General features: G+C 48.8%; 2 protein-coding genes across 3 annotated transcripts in view; one reads left to right on the top strand and one right to left on the bottom strand.

Annotated features, from left to right (window-relative positions):
• Nucleotides 1–19904, bottom strand: part of LMNB2 (lamin B2) — a 66236-nt gene extending 46332 nt beyond the window's left edge. The window contains exons 1-3 of one of the 2 annotated variants that reach the window (XM_025193060.1): nucleotides 19317–19904; nucleotides 15967–16148; nucleotides 7752–7876 (exon numbers count right to left, since the gene is read on the bottom strand). In XM_025193060.1, coding sequence (XP_025048845.1) covers nucleotides 7752–7766 — 15 coding nt within the window. In that variant the 5' untranslated portion in view covers nucleotides 7767–7876; nucleotides 15967–16148; nucleotides 19317–19904. Of the gene's footprint in view, nucleotides 1–7751; nucleotides 7877–15966; nucleotides 16354–19316 lie in introns of those variants that run through there. The other variant, XM_025193059.1, reaches the window with a different exon arrangement.
• The window catches only part of RPL36 (ribosomal protein L36), an 11854-nt gene continuing 3397 nt past the window's right edge, over nucleotides 11484–19940 (top strand). Inside the window, exons 1-3 of the mRNA XM_025193062.1 lie at nucleotides 11484–11492; nucleotides 11854–11862; nucleotides 15702–15706. Coding sequence (XP_025048847.1) covers nucleotides 11484–11492; nucleotides 11854–11862; nucleotides 15702–15706 — 23 coding nt within the window. The remainder of the gene's footprint in view (nucleotides 11493–11853; nucleotides 11863–15701; nucleotides 15707–19940) is intronic.

The raw sequence follows: 19940 nt of genomic DNA, 5'->3' as shown, positions 1-19940 counted from the left end.
GGCGGCCGCCTCCCCCACTCCCGCGCAGCGCCGCGCGGCGGCCCCTGGGAAATGGAGTCTCGGGCCCGCGGCCGGGAGCGCGGGGGCTGCTGGGGGCTGTAGTCGCTGCAGGCACCCGCTGGAGACGAGGACTGAGCTCTGCACGTGCAGGACCTCCCCGGCCTTGGCTGGGGGACGTTCATCGTAGTGCGCGAAGGGCCTCGCGGGCTGGGACACACCTGAAAGGCCTTGTAGCCAAGCATCCCCACGGCCTCGGGCGGCCAGCAGCAGGAGTGTTTTGTTGTGTAATTTAAACAGAATAGGCCTGGTTTTAGGGTCCGGCAAGCAAGCAGGTCAGTTGCCCAGGCCGCAACATCTTGAGGGTCTACATGGCCCCATACATACCAAGAAGCTCTGCTGGCAGCCAGCAGCCACCATATGTATATCCACATCCTTCTAGCGCTGTGCGCCAGAGCACAAAAGCACCTGCAGCAGCCAGCTGAGAGTCCGAAGCACACCTCCGTCCGAGCGGCAACCCAAACCCTATTCCCGGGAGAGGAGGCAGCAGCGTAGCTGCTGGCAGAAGGGAGGTTCTGTTCCTAGAGAAGAGCTCAGTCCAAAATGTGGATTTTCAAAACTCCCACTAAGTTGCTAGCCTAACCTGGAGGTGCTACATGCCACGTGTACTGTGTTTGATTTTGGGCAAGCCAAAAATGCCTGAGCCTTAAATGCAGATTGGTAAACCGTGCACTTAAATGAGATGTACCAGAATTCTGCCTGAATCTCAGAAAGTAGTCCATAATACGCTGCTCCAGCAGCCACAAAACTCATCAGATTACAAAGCCTCCTCAGTGCCTACAGTTCATCTTTTCAGCTGTTTTCAGCAAGTCACCCAAGGGGCTCATTTAAAATAGGACTGCTTTCCTCAGCTCCTCTCCCCAGTTCTCCAGCACTGTGAACCCTCTACACTCTGACGCTCCACCGCCACTCTTCCTCCTTCAGTATGCTCAGCTGAAACCAGAGCTAGAAAACAGAGCAGGGGAGGAGTGTGTCCCATTTAGACACTGCAAATATGGTCACTAGATTATAGCATGGGTATCAAACTCACCTACCCTCCTTGGGCTGAATCTGGACTACGTAACTCCTTGTAGGCCAGATTTGGACCCACCTCTGGTGGTGGGTGTAGTGATAGAAGTTACAGTTTAGTGCCACTGTAATTAAACTGTCGAACAAGCTTTAGTTAAAGCACCCCTGCTGCCATTTTTCAGCACAGGGATGCTGATACATGTGACACTGGAGTCTGCTGGAGCATGGTAATTACCATGCTCCAGCAGACTCAATTAAGTAAGCCTGCTCTGACACGCTGTAATGACAACACACCAGAACAGCCTCAACCTATGTGTATAAGCGCTCCATGATTCTGTAATCCAGTTACTGAGGCACTTAATGGGGTAGGAAAACTTGGTTTCTGATCCCAGGCATTAAGGATTTTTTGTGGGAGGTGCTAAATGTGATAACTGTCTAATTGAAAATACATAACCAGTTCAGGGAGCAGAATCCAGGTTTCCCCACACCTGACTAAGAACACAAGCCTTAGGATACTGAGGAGAGAAGTACATCTAGACCCCCCACATTGACTGAGTGCTGCCTACTGGCTATTGTTTAAAGGGAGGTACAAACCCTCTAGCCATGATTTTCAAGAGGACCGGGTTTGGTGCTCAGTTCCATGAAGTGAATCCTAAACAGATATAAGCACCTACCTCCCCACAGTCTGAAGTTAAGTGCCTAAGAAACTGAAAGGCAGCAATTTCTCATGCACAGCCCTTTGTTTTTTTGCTATTTTGTTATTTTGAAAAAATAAAAGGTGTAACACCTCTGAACCAAGAGTTTTGTATTCCTTCTTGTCTCAGACCAACATGGCTATAACACAGATCCCTGAAACATGGAAGATACCAAATTTTAGTAATTTCTTGGAATTACAAACTTCATTGCTAAACAAGAAAGCAACATTTCTGCCATCTGACACCACCAGGGAAGAGAAACTGCCTTATCTGAACATCCAAGAGAAACTCACACTAAGGGACTCTCATGGACCCAGAGGAACATACATCCACCTTCAGCCTTCTCTGTGCAAAATGAAGCTTATTTTCTACCTAAGGTGACTTTTACCATCTTTAATTTCCCCTCAGCCTGAAGAAGGGTGTGTGTGTCCAAAACCTTGGGAAAAAATATTTTTTTTTACTATTTTCTGGTTGGTCTAATAAAAGGTATTATCTCTGAACCAAGAGGTGTATCTGTATTCCTTCTTTTCAGACCAACATGGCTATAAAAAAGATAACCCTCTGTCTGGCATTTGTAATGACTATTTGAGGTGGCCCCTGCCCTCTTAGCATTGCTAGCTTTTTGTGAGTCCCATGGAAAGGCATGTAATCCCTTTCATGCATTATATACAGAGCCTGAGTGCCTAATACATCTGTGGATTACAATAAGTAGCAGAACACTGACACATTAGGCACTAAGACAGTTTGGCAAGTCTTAAGTCTTGCAAATCTAGCTTTAAGTGACTTGCCCAAGGTCTGAAAGAGTGGGAAATTGAACCCAAGTTCTATGCTTGCATTATATATGATATGATAAGATAATGTAGTCTTCTAAATAAAGTTGACTTTTTACTCGTATCATATTTTTTCTTTTCTTTGTGCTATCATTTTGAACTTAGTGCCATTTTGGAATGGTGACATTCTTGCTTAATATATAATAGTTGCAAGATGACCACAGACACTGTTCCCAGTTCAGTGCTGACTTTTAATAATCTAACCAATCCGCTCTAAGTATACAGTCTTACTCCTAGCCATAAACAGCTAGCTTGAACTTGGATTTTTTTTTTCAAAAGGGGAGGAGGAAAAGACAGACTACATATCCCAGAGTACTTTGGCATTTTAAACAGAGACTTGGTCATGCACCATCTGTTAACCCAGGGCTGAAAGCCACAGCAGGAACAGCCCATATGCCTGTGGAAACCTCCCCTTTCACTTCCTTTGGATTTGAAATGCAGTTCTGTTTTTTAATTTTGGCGCCTGCCTGAAAACTGTAAACCAACTGCTGCTGGCCCAGCTCCAGAACTTAACTGCATCTCTCTCAATGGAGTTGCTCCTTATCTGTATTCATGTTCTGTTTCAAATATATCTACCTTTTACCAGTTAAAGCAATTAAATGCTTGTCAGTACCAAGCCACGCACTTATGATGAGCATCTTGTTTCTTTCCCAGTACCAGCAAATATTTGGAGGATTCATGCCAAGATTATATATTTTAGGAATGTTGAAAACTCCATTCTAACCGTTTTGGTTTTGGGGGTTTTTTTGTTTGTTTGTGTTGGGGGTTTTTTGTGCTTATCTCAATACCTCCTTCCTGCTTTGTCATTTGTAACGTTTCAAATTCAAACCCTTCTCAATTTAATCCAGATGTTCCTACTTATTTACTTGATACAGTTAAGCCCAGGCTTACCTATTTGTTTTTAGGAAGTATCTTCTAGGTTTTGAATCCTTGAAAAACATGGAAAATTTGTTCCCTAATAATTTTAACAATTCCTTTCATAATATGGAATTTCATATTTTGTCACAGCAAAATTTCTTTTCCCAAACAATTTCCCTTAAACATGAATTAGTACTTGGATGCTTGAGCTATGATATATTTTATAGTTTCTTAGATGGTCCACTCTCCATAGGAAAAATCTAGCTATGGCATGCATGGTTAGGGTACCATACATGAGCAAAAGTGTCCACGCTACTCCCTGGTAATACACAATATTCTATATGGGCTGTAACAAGTACCTTAGTGAGATTGACTGCCATGTCAAACGAATTATCTCCTTGAGCGGTACTAAATCATTAGTGGTTCTGTCTGTCATTCATTCCTCATCTCCTAGCCTTTGTTTCCTGAATCATCAAGACACATGCACAAGATCCACACACTAGCACTACCCACACCAATAAAATGTAGAGTTGATTACAGCTTACTTCTTTCATTCAGTGAGCAAAATTGATCCTCCAACCTCAGAATTTAATATCCATTCACTGATAATAAAGGCTTGGCCCAGGGACCTTATGTATCTCTGAGAAGTACAGGCAGGCAACTCTTGGAATAACAAGGAATATTGACAGTAAGGGTGTGTCCAGACGAGTATGCATGTGTGGTTTGTGGCACTGCAAACTGTACACGCTGCACATGCATGTGTTTGCTGTGCTGCTAATTAGCAGCATGATGATTTTTTTTGTCACAGGGATCTCCTGGTGTCAAAAAAAGATTCACAAGAAAAAAAGCAGAGTGGCATACATACATAGTGGCAAGCATGTACTGACTGAAACCAGAGCCTGACTGACCAGGCTCCTCATGTCTAGATTGCCACTGCTACAGGCCTGACAGGTCCCCAGGACCAAAGGTAAGGCTGCTGGGGGCAGCCCAGGTGCTTCAATGATTCTCTCAGTTTCTCCAATCCCTTCTCAGCAAAGGACTATACGGTTCTGGGAAGTGAAGATGTATCTGAACATTTTGTTTCAAATTCAACCCAGCTCAGTCAGCAGTTACCAAGTCATTCATTTAAACCATCTGATGACAGCTCATTAGTTTGCAAGAAGGGTCACATGTATTCAGCAGCCATTGATTTTATTGCAGCACAGAGCCTTGACCAAATCTTTTATTTTAAAAAATATGTTTCTCGAGTGGACAAATCAACTTTCAGGATGAACAGGACCACACCATGCTGTATGGAGATGCAGACTCCCTGAATGGATTCCTCATAAATTCCTAAATATTTGGGATCTTGTGCACTGATTGGATAAGAGGACTGGAGAAGGACGTGCCACTACAGCTCCCCACAAAGGACAATAGAAAAAAAGTTCTTTAGAAATAGTCACAAGGGGGGCAAGAATATCATCATAACAATGTGAATATGAGGAGCAAAAAACAAATTAGATACTATGTCCCAAAGACTAGTTCTGCATCTGCTATGAGAACGCTCATAGTTAAGGGAACAGAACAGAACACCATGCACATTTGGGGGATTAAAGCCAAACAGATCCCGTACTATCTGTAAAACAAGGGCTCTTTTAGATAGGTGAAACATGTGCTGAACTTGAAACTCTTTGAAAAGTTGCTTCCTTTCATTGCTATAAACAGATTGTTCAAGCTGAATGCTTCTTGTAATTCATGGCAGAATCTTCCTGGCAGGGCACCCTTCTACACGTAGGATAGATCTAAGAACACAGAATTGTCACTCCAGCTTGGACTGGAGTCTATCCAGTCTACCTTCCTGTCTCAGACAGTGGCCCATATGTATCAGACAATTCAAAGGAAAGTGCAAAACCTCCCAATGATAGATATTTGCAGAACGATCTGCCCATAGGGGCAATTCTTTCTAACCCTAACGAGCTAGTGGTTGGTAGGTGCTCTGAAACAGAAGTGTTAATATCCCCCTGTTACAAAGATGAGCAATGCAGTAAAAACAATACAGGTATTTCTTGGGACTCTGACTGCAAGCACTTGCATAGCTTGTGGAACGGGAGACAGAAATTTCTGTATATACGTGATTGTTGCATATACAGATTAACAACCCATCTAAATTGGATTAACTGGGGTAATTCTTGATGCAAGTTTTAATTAACATTGGACCAGGACTTTCAATCCTAAACTTTGTGGGATTTTACTTTCAGATCCAGACCTGAATTTCATTCTATGTCCACTCCACACTACAAAAGTTCTGCCAGCAAAATACATGCACATTCAAAGCTCCTCTGTGGCAGCAGAACCCTCCATTCCATCATAAGAATTACTCCACCTCTGAGGAGTGGAGCAAGACTTCCGCTGATTCCCAGCAGCAAGCAAGAGAATCTAAAAACTCTTGTATCTTCACCCAGCTGCCATGGTCCATTCAGCAGCTGGTGCCCTCTCAAAATAGATTTGTGCTCCAGTGGTACAACTGTTGGACCACAGATGTGTTGAGCTTCCAAAAGCCCATAATGCACATGCTCTGGCAGCTGCCATCTGGCTGTAGAAGCATCTTAGTGTAGACATAACCCTAATTTTATAAAGTCCCCAAACTAAGAAAAACTTGGAAGACGTGGCACACCAAGCAAATTTTTTGTAAAGACAAAGAGTCCAAACCAGACTTAGATTAACTTCAGTTGAGTCATTCTTGAAGTTCACCAGCACCATACAAATCAGGTCTGCACACCTCTCATCTCCAGCATAGAGCTGATATAATGTGCTCTACATAGGGCTACATAGTAAATTCATTCAAAGTTGGAAGCTAGCACAGAAGGTTCAGCCTGATTGAAAAGTGGACTATCCTGCCCAGAGAGTACAAAACCAGCTGTCTGGGATTTGCATTTGGTTCCAAGAAAAAATAAATGTGTTACTTTTGATTTATCAAGCCCAAAATGACATGCACAGTACTATGTAAACAACTCCTGTCTATCTTCTTTCCCTCCACCTATGAGCCTGCTTAGCTGAGATTAGCAAAGGTGTTCACACTAGAGCTTCCTCAGGGAATGTGTGAGGCACTTTCTCTGTGATGAATTCTCAGATTTACAGCTCACTCCAAGTTTTGATGGAATCTGCAACCTAATATAGGGTTGGGGTGTTATTGTACCTGTGGTGGTCTAGAAAATATGCGAGAAATTAGGGGTGTTTTTAGTGTTATCTTTTACTAGATGGTATAGTTGGAAGGAACATTAGACAAGCTCTTGGGCCCAAAGTGCCCTTCCTCAGGTCTTAGAAATAAGCAGGTACAGCCTGAGTCAAATTCAGATAAAACAATAGCTTTTTTTATCCAACAGGACTGGAGCAGGACTCCATGGCCTCTACATCAGTCATCTTGCTATTCCAGATAGTAACTGTGGCAATCCATGAAGCAGGGCACACACTGGGTGCACACTGTTTTGCACCTGTTGATATGGGTGTTTCAATTATCAGGGATGTCATCAAGAAATCGGTCATGCTGGGACCACTGCCTCCTGGAAGCACAGATTTCTGCCCCCCATTGTCCTTGCCATGGTGGTAGACCAGCTAGATCAACTTAAGTAAATGGAGAGGAGGAACTGCAGGAAAGTAAAGGTCACTGCTATTTTTGGAGCTCCTGTATGCATAGGATATTTTTTCCATTGGCAACATTTATAGCCAAAATCCAGCTATTTTATGTTGCCTGATTGGTAGAAAAAGTCTTTAGCAGACTGCAAAATCTAGCCATATGTTTTAATCCACAGAGGTTTATAAATACTTTACGATCGAGTTTTTAAGATATCTAAAGATTCTGCTTAAAGAGTTTAAGTATATGAATGCAAATCAGGATTTTGAACTACATATCCCTGAAGTGAGCAAAAACAGGCACCAGAGATGGTTGCTTGAGAATTTGGGGATGCAGAATTCTGGGTTTTTGGACTGGCTGTTCCAGTTTGGCTCATTAGCAAAACTAGATTTATCTGCATACTTGGGGCACGGATTCAGACACAGGGTTCTGGGTCAAACAAAAGTCTCAATGATAAGCTCTTAGAATACTAAGTTTTCAGTCTTACCAGTTTGCTATTTCTTCAAGGCTTCGTTATACTGCAGTTGATTTGCCTGAAGACATATGTTGGACTCCCTGACAGCAATACACACAGTATTAGTAGAGGATGGGAGCTGATTAAATCCAACTCTCTTTCAGTTCATAGAGTTCACTTTGTAACAGGGAGACCATCACTGGCCCATGTTTAGGAGAAGAATGTGGCAAGGTACTTACCTGAGATGGACACATAGCACATGGCACGGCCAGACGACGTCATTGCACGGTGGGGGCTGCTTGAAGACTGTCTGGAACCGGCACAGCCAGGAACGTTCCTAAGTGGCTGGCCTGCCTGGAAAAACCTACAAAGGAAGCAACAACAGTGAAGGTTAGTGCCCTGGAGAGGAGACAGCTGAGCAACTCTAACAGTCTACACGGGGGCACAGAACCTTACAGACTGGAACAATTCAAGACTATGTGGAGTGAGTCCTATGACCACAAGACAGCCAGACAACTGATGGTGAGGCATTGTGAGTATGACGGGTGGTGGAGCCCTGCAACAGAGGACAATATACTGGACACCTATTATTGCATACGAGTCAGCAGTTTCCTTTTTTCAGTACATTCATTGTTTTCTCCCATCAAGGCGTGGCAGTGAGTCCAACAGGGGAGATGGCTATCAGCGTGCTCGTTAAAGGATCATCAGAAGGTGCCCTATAACAATGCCCTATAACACACTTTATTAGCTCTCTGCAGCTCCAGCCTTAATTCCTACCGTAATAATCACAGAGCTCACTGCTGTACAAGCCTGGCAGTATGTGTTACAGACAGTCCCGTAGTAATATTACATAACAGTCTGGCACTGATCCCACAAAGCAAAGAAAATGAACTCTGTATCCTTAGAGGGGGAAAAAAGCGCCTTATTTTCAAATCTATAGACCAACTGCTACTGGAACCGTGCCTATCACCATGGAGTTGTTTACATTTCTCCTCCAACAGCTGCAATAACCATTGCAGCTGCTGGAAGAAACAGGGAGACAGCTCTATATGGTGTTAAGTACCTTGTGCCTGGCCAGGCTGAATTCAAGACCGTCACAGTCTCAGCAATGGGAGGGGCAAAACTTCCATTTATTCTGCCAATAAAAAAATCAGACTCCATGTTAGGTGCAGTGAAGGAAGTATTAATGTAAGAAAAAAAGCAAAAGCTTTTGGCTGTATCTAAAGAAACAAGTATGATGTGAAGCCCCCTTTATGTTGTAACAAAAGACTGTTTTCCTTTGTTTTGTGTTTTGGGGGTAAACACTGTAGGTAGCTGCGAGTATTAGCCCTCCTAATGAAGGAGTTTTGTCTTAATGCCTGTCTCATGTACAGTGGATAGTGTGAGCAAATAATATTTTGAAAGGAAAACAGTTAAGTATACAGACGTATGACTGACTGTATGTTCATCTCTATTGTTTATTAGTATGATTCAATAAATAAAGGAAAGCAGTGACATACAGTCCAGAAGTGCAAAATACAAGGGATCTGAAAGCATTTTGCAGAGAGAATTAAGCCTCAAAACGACCCTATTGAGTAAAAATGAGCTTTCCTTAGGTGCTCCAAGATTCTGGACTAGGACTACAGAATTCCTAATATAGAATTCTACACTGAAGTTCAGCCGTATTTGCCTGTAAAACACAGCAATACTGCACAATTATTTCGGGCAGGAAACCAAAGAAGAGGATTTCCACTTGAAACTGAAAGAGAAGTCATGGAGGTAATTAAGCAAATTATGCTAATGTTAGAGTTATGTTATAGCTGTGATGTTCCAGGAATTATGATGCAAGAGGCAAGGATTTTTTAGGGTGATATCTTATATTGGACCAGTGTGACCCCTGGATTTGTGGGGTGGGGGTGGGGGCAGATGCAGGCTGCCTTCTGAGGGCTTGGGGCTCCCCATCCTGCCCCCAGGGGCCCCGGGCTGGCCATGCTGCCATGGCGAGGTGCCCTCTGCCCAGCCAGCAGCAGCGGGGGGCGGCAGCATGGAGTTGTGCCCCTTGCTGCTGCTGGGCAGGCAGGGGGCGTGCGGCCAGCACCGGGCTCCTGAGGGAAAAGCAGCAGGGCAGGGAGCCCTGAGTCTGCAGCAGGCAGCCCACATCTGCCCCCCACTCCACTCAGCTCTGGTCCAGCCATGGCAATGGCTGGGGGGCAGTGGGGACAGGCATGCATGTGTCCCCACCTTCCCCCTAGATAAAGGCCACAGTCCTGTATCACATCATACAGGGCTGATCAGGAGCTAAGGCCCTCTCAACAGAGTCGTCATACTGACTCCAAGGGTTCCAATATGATGGGCAGCTCCTCTGCCCGAGACGTCTTCCCATACAAGCCTCAGGGGGCTACCAGAGTTCTACCAAAATTTCCTCGGGGCCTGGAGGTTGGGCGCTGCCTCCAGGTCCTCAGATATAGTCACCTAGGGCACAGACTTCTTAGATGAGTGCCTGCTGAAAAATTCACATTTGTTAGTGCCAGGGATGAAGGTAGCCTGGGTGCACTGGAGGATGGTCCTAGCCAAAATCACCCGTAATTTGGGACCACCTGACCTTGCCAGGCAGGGGTGGGTGGATCCCTCTGTGCTGGCCTGGCACATAGAGCTGCCCACATTCAGTGTAGGGCAGTGGGGGGCAGCAGGGATCGCCCTCCGCCCGGCAGCACCTGGTGAGCACGGAGGCTTTTCTTTACTGGCAGGGGTCCCCCATAGTCCCCTCTCCCAGCCCCCTCTTCCCCACCCCTAGTACTTACCAGCTCAGAGTGACTGCAGCTCCCTGCTATAGTCACCAGGGACTGCCTGAATTATCAAAGCTCTCCGAATCTTTTCCAAAGCTTTAGAGAGCTTTGAATCAATTTGGACCTTTAAATTGGTCCCCTGATTCAATTTAGATTTAAAGATTTGGCCACCGAACTGCGCCGAATCTTCTCTGAATTGAATCACCACCCAAAGCTTCACACAGCCCTACTAATTAGTAAATATTTTGGAGAAGTGGAGCTGGTCCAGTAACTTCTGAATTAATGGGAGCAGGTAGTGGTTCCAGACAGAAATTTTATTTAGTGTTCTGTAGTCCATGCAAGGGCAAAGTAAGCCTCCTTCTAGGTCACAAAGAAATTTGCAGCCCTGGCTAGTGATATGGGGGGCCAAGTAAACCCTTTTGGCAAATTCTCTGAGATGCGTTCTTTTAAAGCCTCAAGCTCCAGTTCCGAGAGGGAGTAAAAGCATCTGCGTAGAATTTATTATGCCCCTGGCATAATGTCAGTGGGGCAATCATAAAGGTGATTTGCGGGAAGTTGATCTGCCCCCTTCTCATTGAACACATTAACCAGATCATGGTATTCTACAGAAGAGATGTATTATACAGCAGACTGGCACTCTTCAGGAGTACGGGCTGCATCTACACGAGAAGCTAACTGTGCAGTAGCTCATTATGACTGCACAGTAGCATTGCATGGCATGAAGCATGATGTGATGCTATTGCTCAGTTGTAATGAGCTACTGCACAGTTAGCATTACCAAAAAGCTGTTTGGGGACGCTACTGTTTAGTAGCGCTGGTTACTGTGCAGTCATTTAGTAGTTGTGTATACAAGTACTAAATGACTGTATAGTAACAACTGTACAGTCAGCATCTCATGTAGATGTGGCCACTGAGAATGGCATGGGGGCCAAGACTGCTGAGCACCTGCCTGACCTGAACTGGGCCATACCCTGGAAACATGTCTGCCCACAGTAAGCAGAAACAAAGCAAAGTTTCCTTTGCCCCCGCAGAATATCAGGGTGGTGGCAGGACAGCCAGAAGGTTCCAAGTGTGATCAAGAAGCTGGGGGAATGGATCAGATCAAAGCAAAGAAACTTCCAATGTCCATTTATCCATACTTTCAACAGAGCCATTTCCGCAGTGACAGGGCCCAAGGACAGGGTGGCTCCATCCATCAACTCCACTATGTCCAAGGTATGTTTTGACCTGACTGAAATCTGGTGTTGTGCAGTCTGGCTCCAGGGATGGCTGTGATCATTGGCAACGCGTGGGGGGTGCACATGCACCCCCTGAGATTGGCGGTGCACCCCCTGAGACCGGACGCCGCTGACAGCACCGGCAGCGCCTGTAGGTGGTCACTGCTCACCACCCCCTCCCTTGCTGCTGACACGACTGGTGGTGTCTGCGGGTGGTCGCCAATTGCCGCTAGCTGCTGCCAACAGCATCTGCGGGTGGTCGCTGACCACCGGTCAGTGCTCACCACCCTCCTCCCTCCCCCACTGCCAACATCGCTGCGGCTGGTCCCCGTTCTGGACACCCTCGGCACCAACATCAGTGCAGCCGCCTGCAGGAGCTCCCCACTCCCCGCTGCCATGCCGTCACCGCCACCAGCCTCTGGAGGCAGAGGCATTCATGACTGCGATGCCCCCTGGTGGCCTTATAACCTGTGCCCTGCTCTGCCTCTAGGGTACCCTCCCCTCCTTCTCACCCACCACACCTGGTTGTAGTTACTGGATTCAAAGGGAGGCTGCCTAAGGGTCCTAGAGAGAGCCTCAGTCTGTCTAATAGCTAACAGGTCCCTCCTGGATACCACTGGTCTCAATCCTGCCCTTGAGCTGAGTGGGCACTCTTAGCCCGTCAGTGCCCCGACCCTTAAGTGCTAATTACGTGTCTCTGACTTCCCCTTTACACCACACCCATGCCTCATAGATGTTGCCTGTCCAACCAGTCCAATCTGTCCCTTTGTAGGTGTCTTGTCCCAGTTGGCCTCTGCCCCCTTTCTCTTGCTGGGCTGCTCACCTCAGGATCTAATGTACTGGACCTGGCTTCTGCGGTCCAGCCCTAACCTTGCCCTATCGGGCTCTGGCTTAGCCCCTCTCTAGCTCTGTGCCCCTGGCCCCATCTCTGCCCTGCTCTGGGTGCTGGGCTTTTGGCCTTTCTTCACCCCTGTCTCCCCCCATCCCCCCCTTGGGCGCTGCTGCTCCTTTTTGGACTCCAGGCCCTCTGGTCCCAAGCTTTGTCCTTCTGGGCTCTGGGCCCTCTGGCCCCAGTCTGTACCTTGGGCCTGACCCCTGGTAGGGCTCAAAGTGGTCATGTGCCCCTCAAGCACTAATGGGACCTGTGAAACACCCCCAGTCCCTTCCACAAACCACCAGTTTAAACTATAATCAGTTTTAACTACAAGGAATACGACCCTCTGACCACCTGTCTGTGCAACCAGGCTTCCCCTTATCCTGGGTTAAATTCTTCTGCAAGGCAGCAGCATTCTGGTTGCCTTCCCCAAGGTAGTGCCAGTGCCAGTGCCAGCTAGGAGCTCTCCTGGGCCCTCCTGCTCTGGCACTCCTTCATAGGTGGAGGGATAAAAAAAAATTTTTTGAGGGGGGCTGAGCACACGCACACATGTGCACGGACCCCCCCCCACCTCTGGTGGAAAAAGTCTGAGAGGGGAGGGACGAGGGAAGAGAGAGAGGGAATGGGGCTGGGACCGGGCAGGGATTGGGAGGGAGCGGAGCGGAGCTGGGCCCAGAATTGGGGCTGGGGCCTGCTGCGCCGGTGCGGCCGCCCTTTCCCCCGGGCCCAGTATCATTGCCCAGTGCCAGTGTCAACAAACCTGACACCCCCTAACCCATCCCTGGCTACCTCCCCGCCCCACCCCAGCCCCACACCGTCTAGGGGGGCCCGGAGCAGGGGGCCAGAGTGGGGCCAGCCTCAGCTGCACTGCCAGGCCAGAGGAGATGGAGCCCCCTGGACCCCTGCACCTGCCCCACCAGGCCCTGCACAGCCAGGACTGGGCGGGGCAGGGCAGGACGTGGGACAGAGCTGAAGCTCGTCAGGGAGCCATTGGGAGGGGGCAGCAGCTCCTGCCACTGCACTCATCCTGGGAGGCATGCGGGGTGCATGCCCCTGATCTGTGCAGGGCAGGGCAGGCAGCCGCTGTGGGCTGGGGCCAGGGCAGTGCCAGGCTCTTCCTGGCGGGAGCGGCCGTGCTACACTGGGGCAGGTGATGGGGACACTGGGAGGGCTACAGCAAATCTTGCGGTGACTGCAGCTGGCCCCCCACCTGTAGCCTTCCTCCCAGTGCTGCCGCTACCTGGCCCCAGCATAGCACAGCCCCCCTGTGCCAGGAAGAGCCCAGTGCAGCCCTGGCCTGCAGCGGCAGCCTGCCCTGTCCCGCACAGATTGGGGGCACGCACCCCCCATGCCTCCCAGGGTGCGTGTAGCAGCAGGAGCAGCACCTCCCGCGTGAGCTGCTCGCAGCTCGGTCCTGTGTCGCCAGCTGGGCAGTGCTTGCCCCTCCCCTGCCCCACCTTTACTGCAGATGCTGGAAGCCCTTGGCCAGGCTTTGTTGCAGCCCTACTGCTGCTCCACGTTTGCGGGGTGGGGGGAGCTAAGCCCCATTAGCCCCTCCTCCTTTCTCTGCCTATGCCTCTTTCCACTGTAGCCTCCAGAGCCAGACTGCCTGCTCTGGCTCAGGCCCTGAGTTTATATGGCTGGAAGCCATGCTCCATTTGGTCACGTGGCTCCCTGAACTGCCACAGGTGTTTCCTGTGTAGGTTTGCTGACTAGCCTCCAGTGCAGCTTGCTGTTGCTGGTCTCACTGCTGCAGCAGAGCCTGTGCTTCCCAAGCATGGTTCTGCCCTGCTGGATTATTGCAGAGTAACCATCTCTGTGATAGGCACTCCTAGCATCTGCCACTTCCCCAGCGGGCTGTCATCCTTGTAGCCAGCTCCATCTACTACTCTTTTCTCCTCAAGTAACAGGAGCCTTCTGGCTCTTAGTTACATGCCGCAAATGCTGAGTCCATACAGTTCCAAGGCCCCATATCCAGGAGAGCTGACTAGGAGATGCCAACCATGGCTGGATGACAGATGGAGGGGGATTAACAAGAGTGAATCTGGTTCCCTTGCAGTGATGGAGAGTCTAGCACAAGTCAGAGGGGCTGGGTGAGGAGTAGGCAACTGGTCCAACCTGCCTCCCTCCACCAAGGATGGGCTGGTCAAGTTCCCTGATGACAAGCTTGGAGTACCTTTTTCAGGACAGATCCAGGCAAAGCAGCCTGCCTCTCTGCAGTAGAGGTAGAGACCTCCTGAATGCCAGCACACGTTTACGTTAGTGGAGAGCCTTTTCCTTGTTGTCTCCATCCGCATGAGCTTCACTGACAATAACGCAGATTCTTCTGGGTGCTTAGCTGGTCCTAAGGCGCAAGGCGAGGCCCACTTCTCCTGCCAGCATTCAATCAAGCAGACTTGAATCCTAATCCAGAGATTGATGAGCCCAACCAGAGATGCTGGAAGCTCAACCTAGGCCAGCTCATCCGTGATATTTCCCTGGAGACCCAGGCAGAAATTAAAGTGCTGAACAGCCTCATTCCACCCTGTAGCACTGGCTAGGCACCTAAATTCAGCAGGGTAGCAGGACACAGAGCAGTGGCTCTGTTTCAAGGTCTGAAAGGCCCATTGCATCATGTGTGCGCAATTTGGGTCCCCAAAGATTATGACCATTACCTTGATAAAAGTTTTGAGCTGATCAAGGAGGGGAACTGAAGGCCTCCAAGAGTGGGGAGACCCAGGCCAGGGCATCTTCAGTCAGGAAATAGATTACTAGCCCCATTCTGGCAGTGTCCAATGCATACATTTGGGGAGACAGTCAGAAGACCAGATGGCATTGATTTATAAATCCCCCAAATTTATGGGGGTACCCATCAAATTTATTTGGTAGGGGAATCTTGGGCTTGAGGTTTGCCAATGGGCCTAGCTGAGCAGCTGGCCCCAGAAGGGGACCATTTGGGCTTGCAAATCTTGCAGCATGACCAGCAATTCAACTCCAGAAATCTGACTCAGCAGCTGGTTCATCCTACCATGACCCAGTGGGGTTATTAAAGGGTGGCTGTGCAAGCTGTCATAGTCCACAGGGGCAGCAGGCCTAGTGGGCAGAGTTGGGGCTGAACCAGGGGTTACCAAGGTAAGCCACAGTTTGGAGCAACAGAGGGCAGATCCAAATTACAAGCCAAGGAGGCTCAGAAGCCAAGCACCAACCCAAGAGACTAACCAGGATCATGGTCTAAGAAGCAAGCTAAAGTCAAGCCAGAGTTCAAACACTGAACCAATGCGTTTGAACTAGAGTCTGAACTCCATAGGGATGGTACATGGTTAGGAGTACCAGGGCAGGAGCCAGGGAAGTCACAGAGGCAGGAGTTACTCAAGGATTGAAGCCAGTACATTGTGCATCAGGGCCTAGGCTGCTGCAGGAATTCCTTAAAAGCAGCCCCAGAACCAGTCAAGGGATTCCTAAAAGCAGATTCGGCCGGACACTGGGTGGGGGGGCAAGTGGGGTTGACAAGCCCTGGCCTAGCTAAAATCAAGGTATACCACATCCACTGGTCTCCCCACATCCACAGAGCTGGTCATCTCATTCTAGAAGGCAGTCACATTGGCCAGGCATGGCTTACCCTTGGTGAATCCATGCTGATTGTTCCTAATCACCTTCTTCTCTTCCAAGTTCCTAGAATTGGATTCCTTAACGATCTGCTCCATGATTTTTCCACAGACTGAGGTGAAGCTGACTGGTCTGTAGTTCCCTGGATCCTCTTTTTTCTTAAGTATGGGTGCTATGTTTGCAAGTGAGCAAGTGCTGTGGATGCAGGGAAAGCAGTGGATATGATATAACTTGACTTTAGCAAGGCTTTTGATACGGTCTCCAACAACACTTGCAAGCAGTTAAGGAAATATGGGTGGGATGAATGGATTGTAAGGTAGACAGAAAGCTGGCTGGATCACTGGGTTCAACAAGTAGTGTTCAATAACTCAAGGTCTAGCTGGCAGCCAGGATCAAGTGTAGTGGCCCAGGAGTTGGTCCTGGGGCCAGTTTTGTTCAGTATTTTCATTAATAATCTGGAAGATGGGATGGAGTGCACCCTCAGCAGGTTTGTGGGTGACAACACCAGGATGGGGGTGGGGGGGGGGTGGAATAGTAGATACACTGCAGGATACAGCTAGGATTCAGAGTGGCCTCAACAAACTGGATTTAGTCAAAAGAAATCTCAAGAGGTTTAACAAGGACAAGTGCAAAGTTCTGTACTTAAGGCAGCAGCTCTGGAGAAAAGGACCTGGGGGTTACAGTGGACAATAAGATGGATATGAGTCAGCAGTGTGCCCTTGTTGCCAAGAAGATTAACAGCATACTGGACTACATTAGTAGGAGCATTGCCAGCAGATCAAGGGAAGTAATTATTCTGCTCTATTCTGCACTGGTGAGACCACATCTGGCGTACTATGTCCAGGTTTGCTCACCCCAATAAAGAAAGGATGTAGACAAGTTGGAGAGAGTTCAGCTGAGGGCAACGAAAATGGTTTGGGGACTGGGACACATGACTTCTAAGGAGAGTCTGAGGGAACTGGGCCTATTTAGCCTGCAGAAGAGAAGACTGAAGGGGGATTTAATAGCAGCCTTCAACTACCTGAAGGGAGCTTCCCAAGAGGATGGAGCTGGACTGTTCTTAGTGGTGGCAGATGACAGAATGGAATGGTCTCAAGTTGAAGCAAAGGAAAATTAGGTTGGATATTAGGAAAAACTCTCTCACGAGGAATGTGGTAAAGCACTGGAACCCAGAGAGGTGGTGGAATCTCCATCCTTGGAAGTTTTTAAGACCCGACTAGACAAAGCCTTGGCTGGGATGATCTATTTGGGGATGGTCCTGCTTTGAGCAGGGGTTGGACTAGATGTGACCTCCTGAGGTCCCTTCCATAGATTTGCAGATTGTAGTGTCGGAAGGGATCCCAAAGGATCATCGTGTCTGACCCCCTACCCCAGGCACGAAAAGGACCGAGGTCAGACGACCCCAGCCAGGTGCCTATCTAGCCTCCTCTTGGAGACCTCCAAGTTAGGTGATAGTACCACCTCTCTTGGCAGTCCGTTCCAGATTCTGGCCACCCTTACTGTGAAAAATTTCTTCCTAATGTCTAACCTGAATCTACTCTCCACTAGTTTGTACCCATTATTCCTAGTTACTCCTAGGGGTGCCCTGGTAAATAGCTCATCTCCAACTCTCTGTTGTCCTCCCTTGATAAAGTTATAGGCTGCTACAAGGTCTCCCCTCAGATCTGGAGGAGGACCTGGATTTTCTCCTGGAAAAATTTCTAAGGAGAAATTTCCTAATTTCCTAAACCGAACACAGGATTCCAGGTGAGCCCTCACCAGTGCTGAACAGAGTGGAAGAATCACTTCCCTTGATTTGCAAGTGACACCCCTGTGAATAAAACCCAGCCTGCTGTTAGCCCTTTTTTTTTTTTTTTTTTGCAAGAAAAAGACACAGTAGACTCACATTCAGTTTATGGTCCGCTGTAACTGCCAGGTCCTTTTTCTGCAGTACTGTAGCCTAGCCAGTCACTCCCCAGTCTGTGTTCATGCATAGTTATTCTATCCTAAGTGCATGACTTTGCAGTTTGCCTTACTGAATTTCAATTAAGACATAAAGCATTGAAAAGATTTCAATTTAAATATGTATATTTATTTATTTTTGTTTATTTTAATACATATTTATATGTTTATTTATTTTTGGACCATTTCTCCAGTTAATCTGGGCCATTCTGGATCCTAGTCTGTTGTATTCGTCTAAGTATAGCCAGAAATAAAATGACTCAAGTCACTGGTGGGAACAAGAGTGGTGCCATACTGGCCAACACTGAATATATTTTGAACATAAAGCAAAACTAGGAATTAGTTGCCATCAGCAGATTCAACAAACAAATATTTAAACTTAGCTTCTCATATGCACATTCAATTACCACATTAAAATCTCATATTTCCCTGCCCTCTAGCGCAGGGGTTCTCAATCCCTGGGCCGTGGCCTGGTGCTGGGCTGCAGCGGGTCAGCTGCACGGTTGGCTGCCAGACCGGAAGTGGCCACGGACCAGCAAACTACACACCCCCCCGAGCCGGGCAGAGAGGCCGCAGCTCCTTCCACGGGGCCTGCAGCAGCGCAGGGCTTGGCCCGCCACCCCTCTGCCTGGGGGGTGGGGGTATCCTTACCTGTCTCCCAACTGGAAATTCTGGCTGCGGTCAGCTGTGACTGCTGGGCCGCAACATAAAAACTTTGGGAACCCCTGCTCTAGGGTACCTGCAACTCTACCCAACTTGGTGCCATCTGCAAGCTTGCTAACAGTGCATCCCAGTCTCCAAATCAGGGTTGAGAAACTCACCTTGTGACCTGGACTGAATCTGGACCACAGGGCTCCTTATGGGCCTGATCCAGCCCAGGGCAGGAGAGGTGGTGGCAGCAGCTGGTCTGGCTCTGATTTTGAGCATGTGGTGGCAGCAGTTCTGGCTTTGGCTCTGACCCAGGACACACAACCGTGACTCTAGCCCCTGCCATACGCCTTGTGCTGGAGCCAGAGATACTGCTGCTGCGTGCCCTCTGCAGCGGCAGCAGCTCCAGATCCAGCAAGGGTAGGGTAGGGTAGGGAGGTAGGGTTGCATAAGTGGTGACAGGCAAAGCAGCTGCAGGGTGACCAGAGCTGTGTCAGCCCTCACTTGCCCTCCTGCTGCTAAATGCCAAGTTGGTTCTGGATTCTGTGGCAGGCCATGCCCCTGGCCTCGTCCCCCAACTTCCAGTGGCCCAATGAGATCCTGGCAGGCCAGATAGAGACTCCTAGGCCAGATCCAGCCCACGGGCCATATACTTGACACTTTCCAAATCATTAATGAAGGTGCTGAAATGACACCCGACCCAGGACAGACTCCTGGGGAACCCCACCCAGTACCTTCCCGCAACTAGATGTTGAGCCATTGATGACTACTCACAGAGCATGGCGACTCAACCTATGCATCCACCGTACAGTACTCTCATCTAGTCTTTGTTTCCTTTGCTTATTGAGAATGTCACCAGAGACGGTCAAAAGCCTTGCTACAACTAAATTACATTGCATTCACTGCTCTTCCTCCCATCCACAGAGTCCGTCGTCTTATACGTGGGAATCAACCCATTCTGGCTGTTCCCGACTGATCGCCTGGCTCTTCTTCAGAGAAAGCCGAAGGAGAGCGGCAAAAATGACAAGGGAGGAGAAAAGGCTGTAGGAACCAGGTGTCCTCTGGTTTGACAGAAGAGAAGATGGTGGCAGGGGGAACACACAGAATAAGCCTCCCAAGGCCTAAAACTTTTTGCCCGGTGGGCTGGCTTGGCAGTGCCTGGTCCATCTGCAGGCCGGATCCAGGCAGTGCTGGGCTGGCACAGCCAACACCACCCAGCCACGCAGGGGGCCGCGCCAGAGGCCGGGAGCTTGACCCAGGCGTGGCTCGGCTGGGGGCAGGGCCAGGCCCCAAGGTGGCGGGCAGTGGCCTGGCCCCAATCCAGAAGTGGGGGCAAGGCTCAGCCCCCCGGGAAGGGGGTGTAGCAGGGGCTGGGGTATTTGGCGGGGGGGGGGAGGG

This window comes from Alligator sinensis, unplaced genomic scaffold (genome assembly GCF_000455745.1).
Source record: "Alligator sinensis unplaced genomic scaffold, ASM45574v1 scaffold189_1, whole genome shotgun sequence".
Classification (NCBI taxonomy): domain Eukaryota; kingdom Metazoa; phylum Chordata; order Crocodylia; family Alligatoridae; genus Alligator; species Alligator sinensis.
This window is presented reverse-complemented; position numbering and strand designations above follow the sequence as displayed.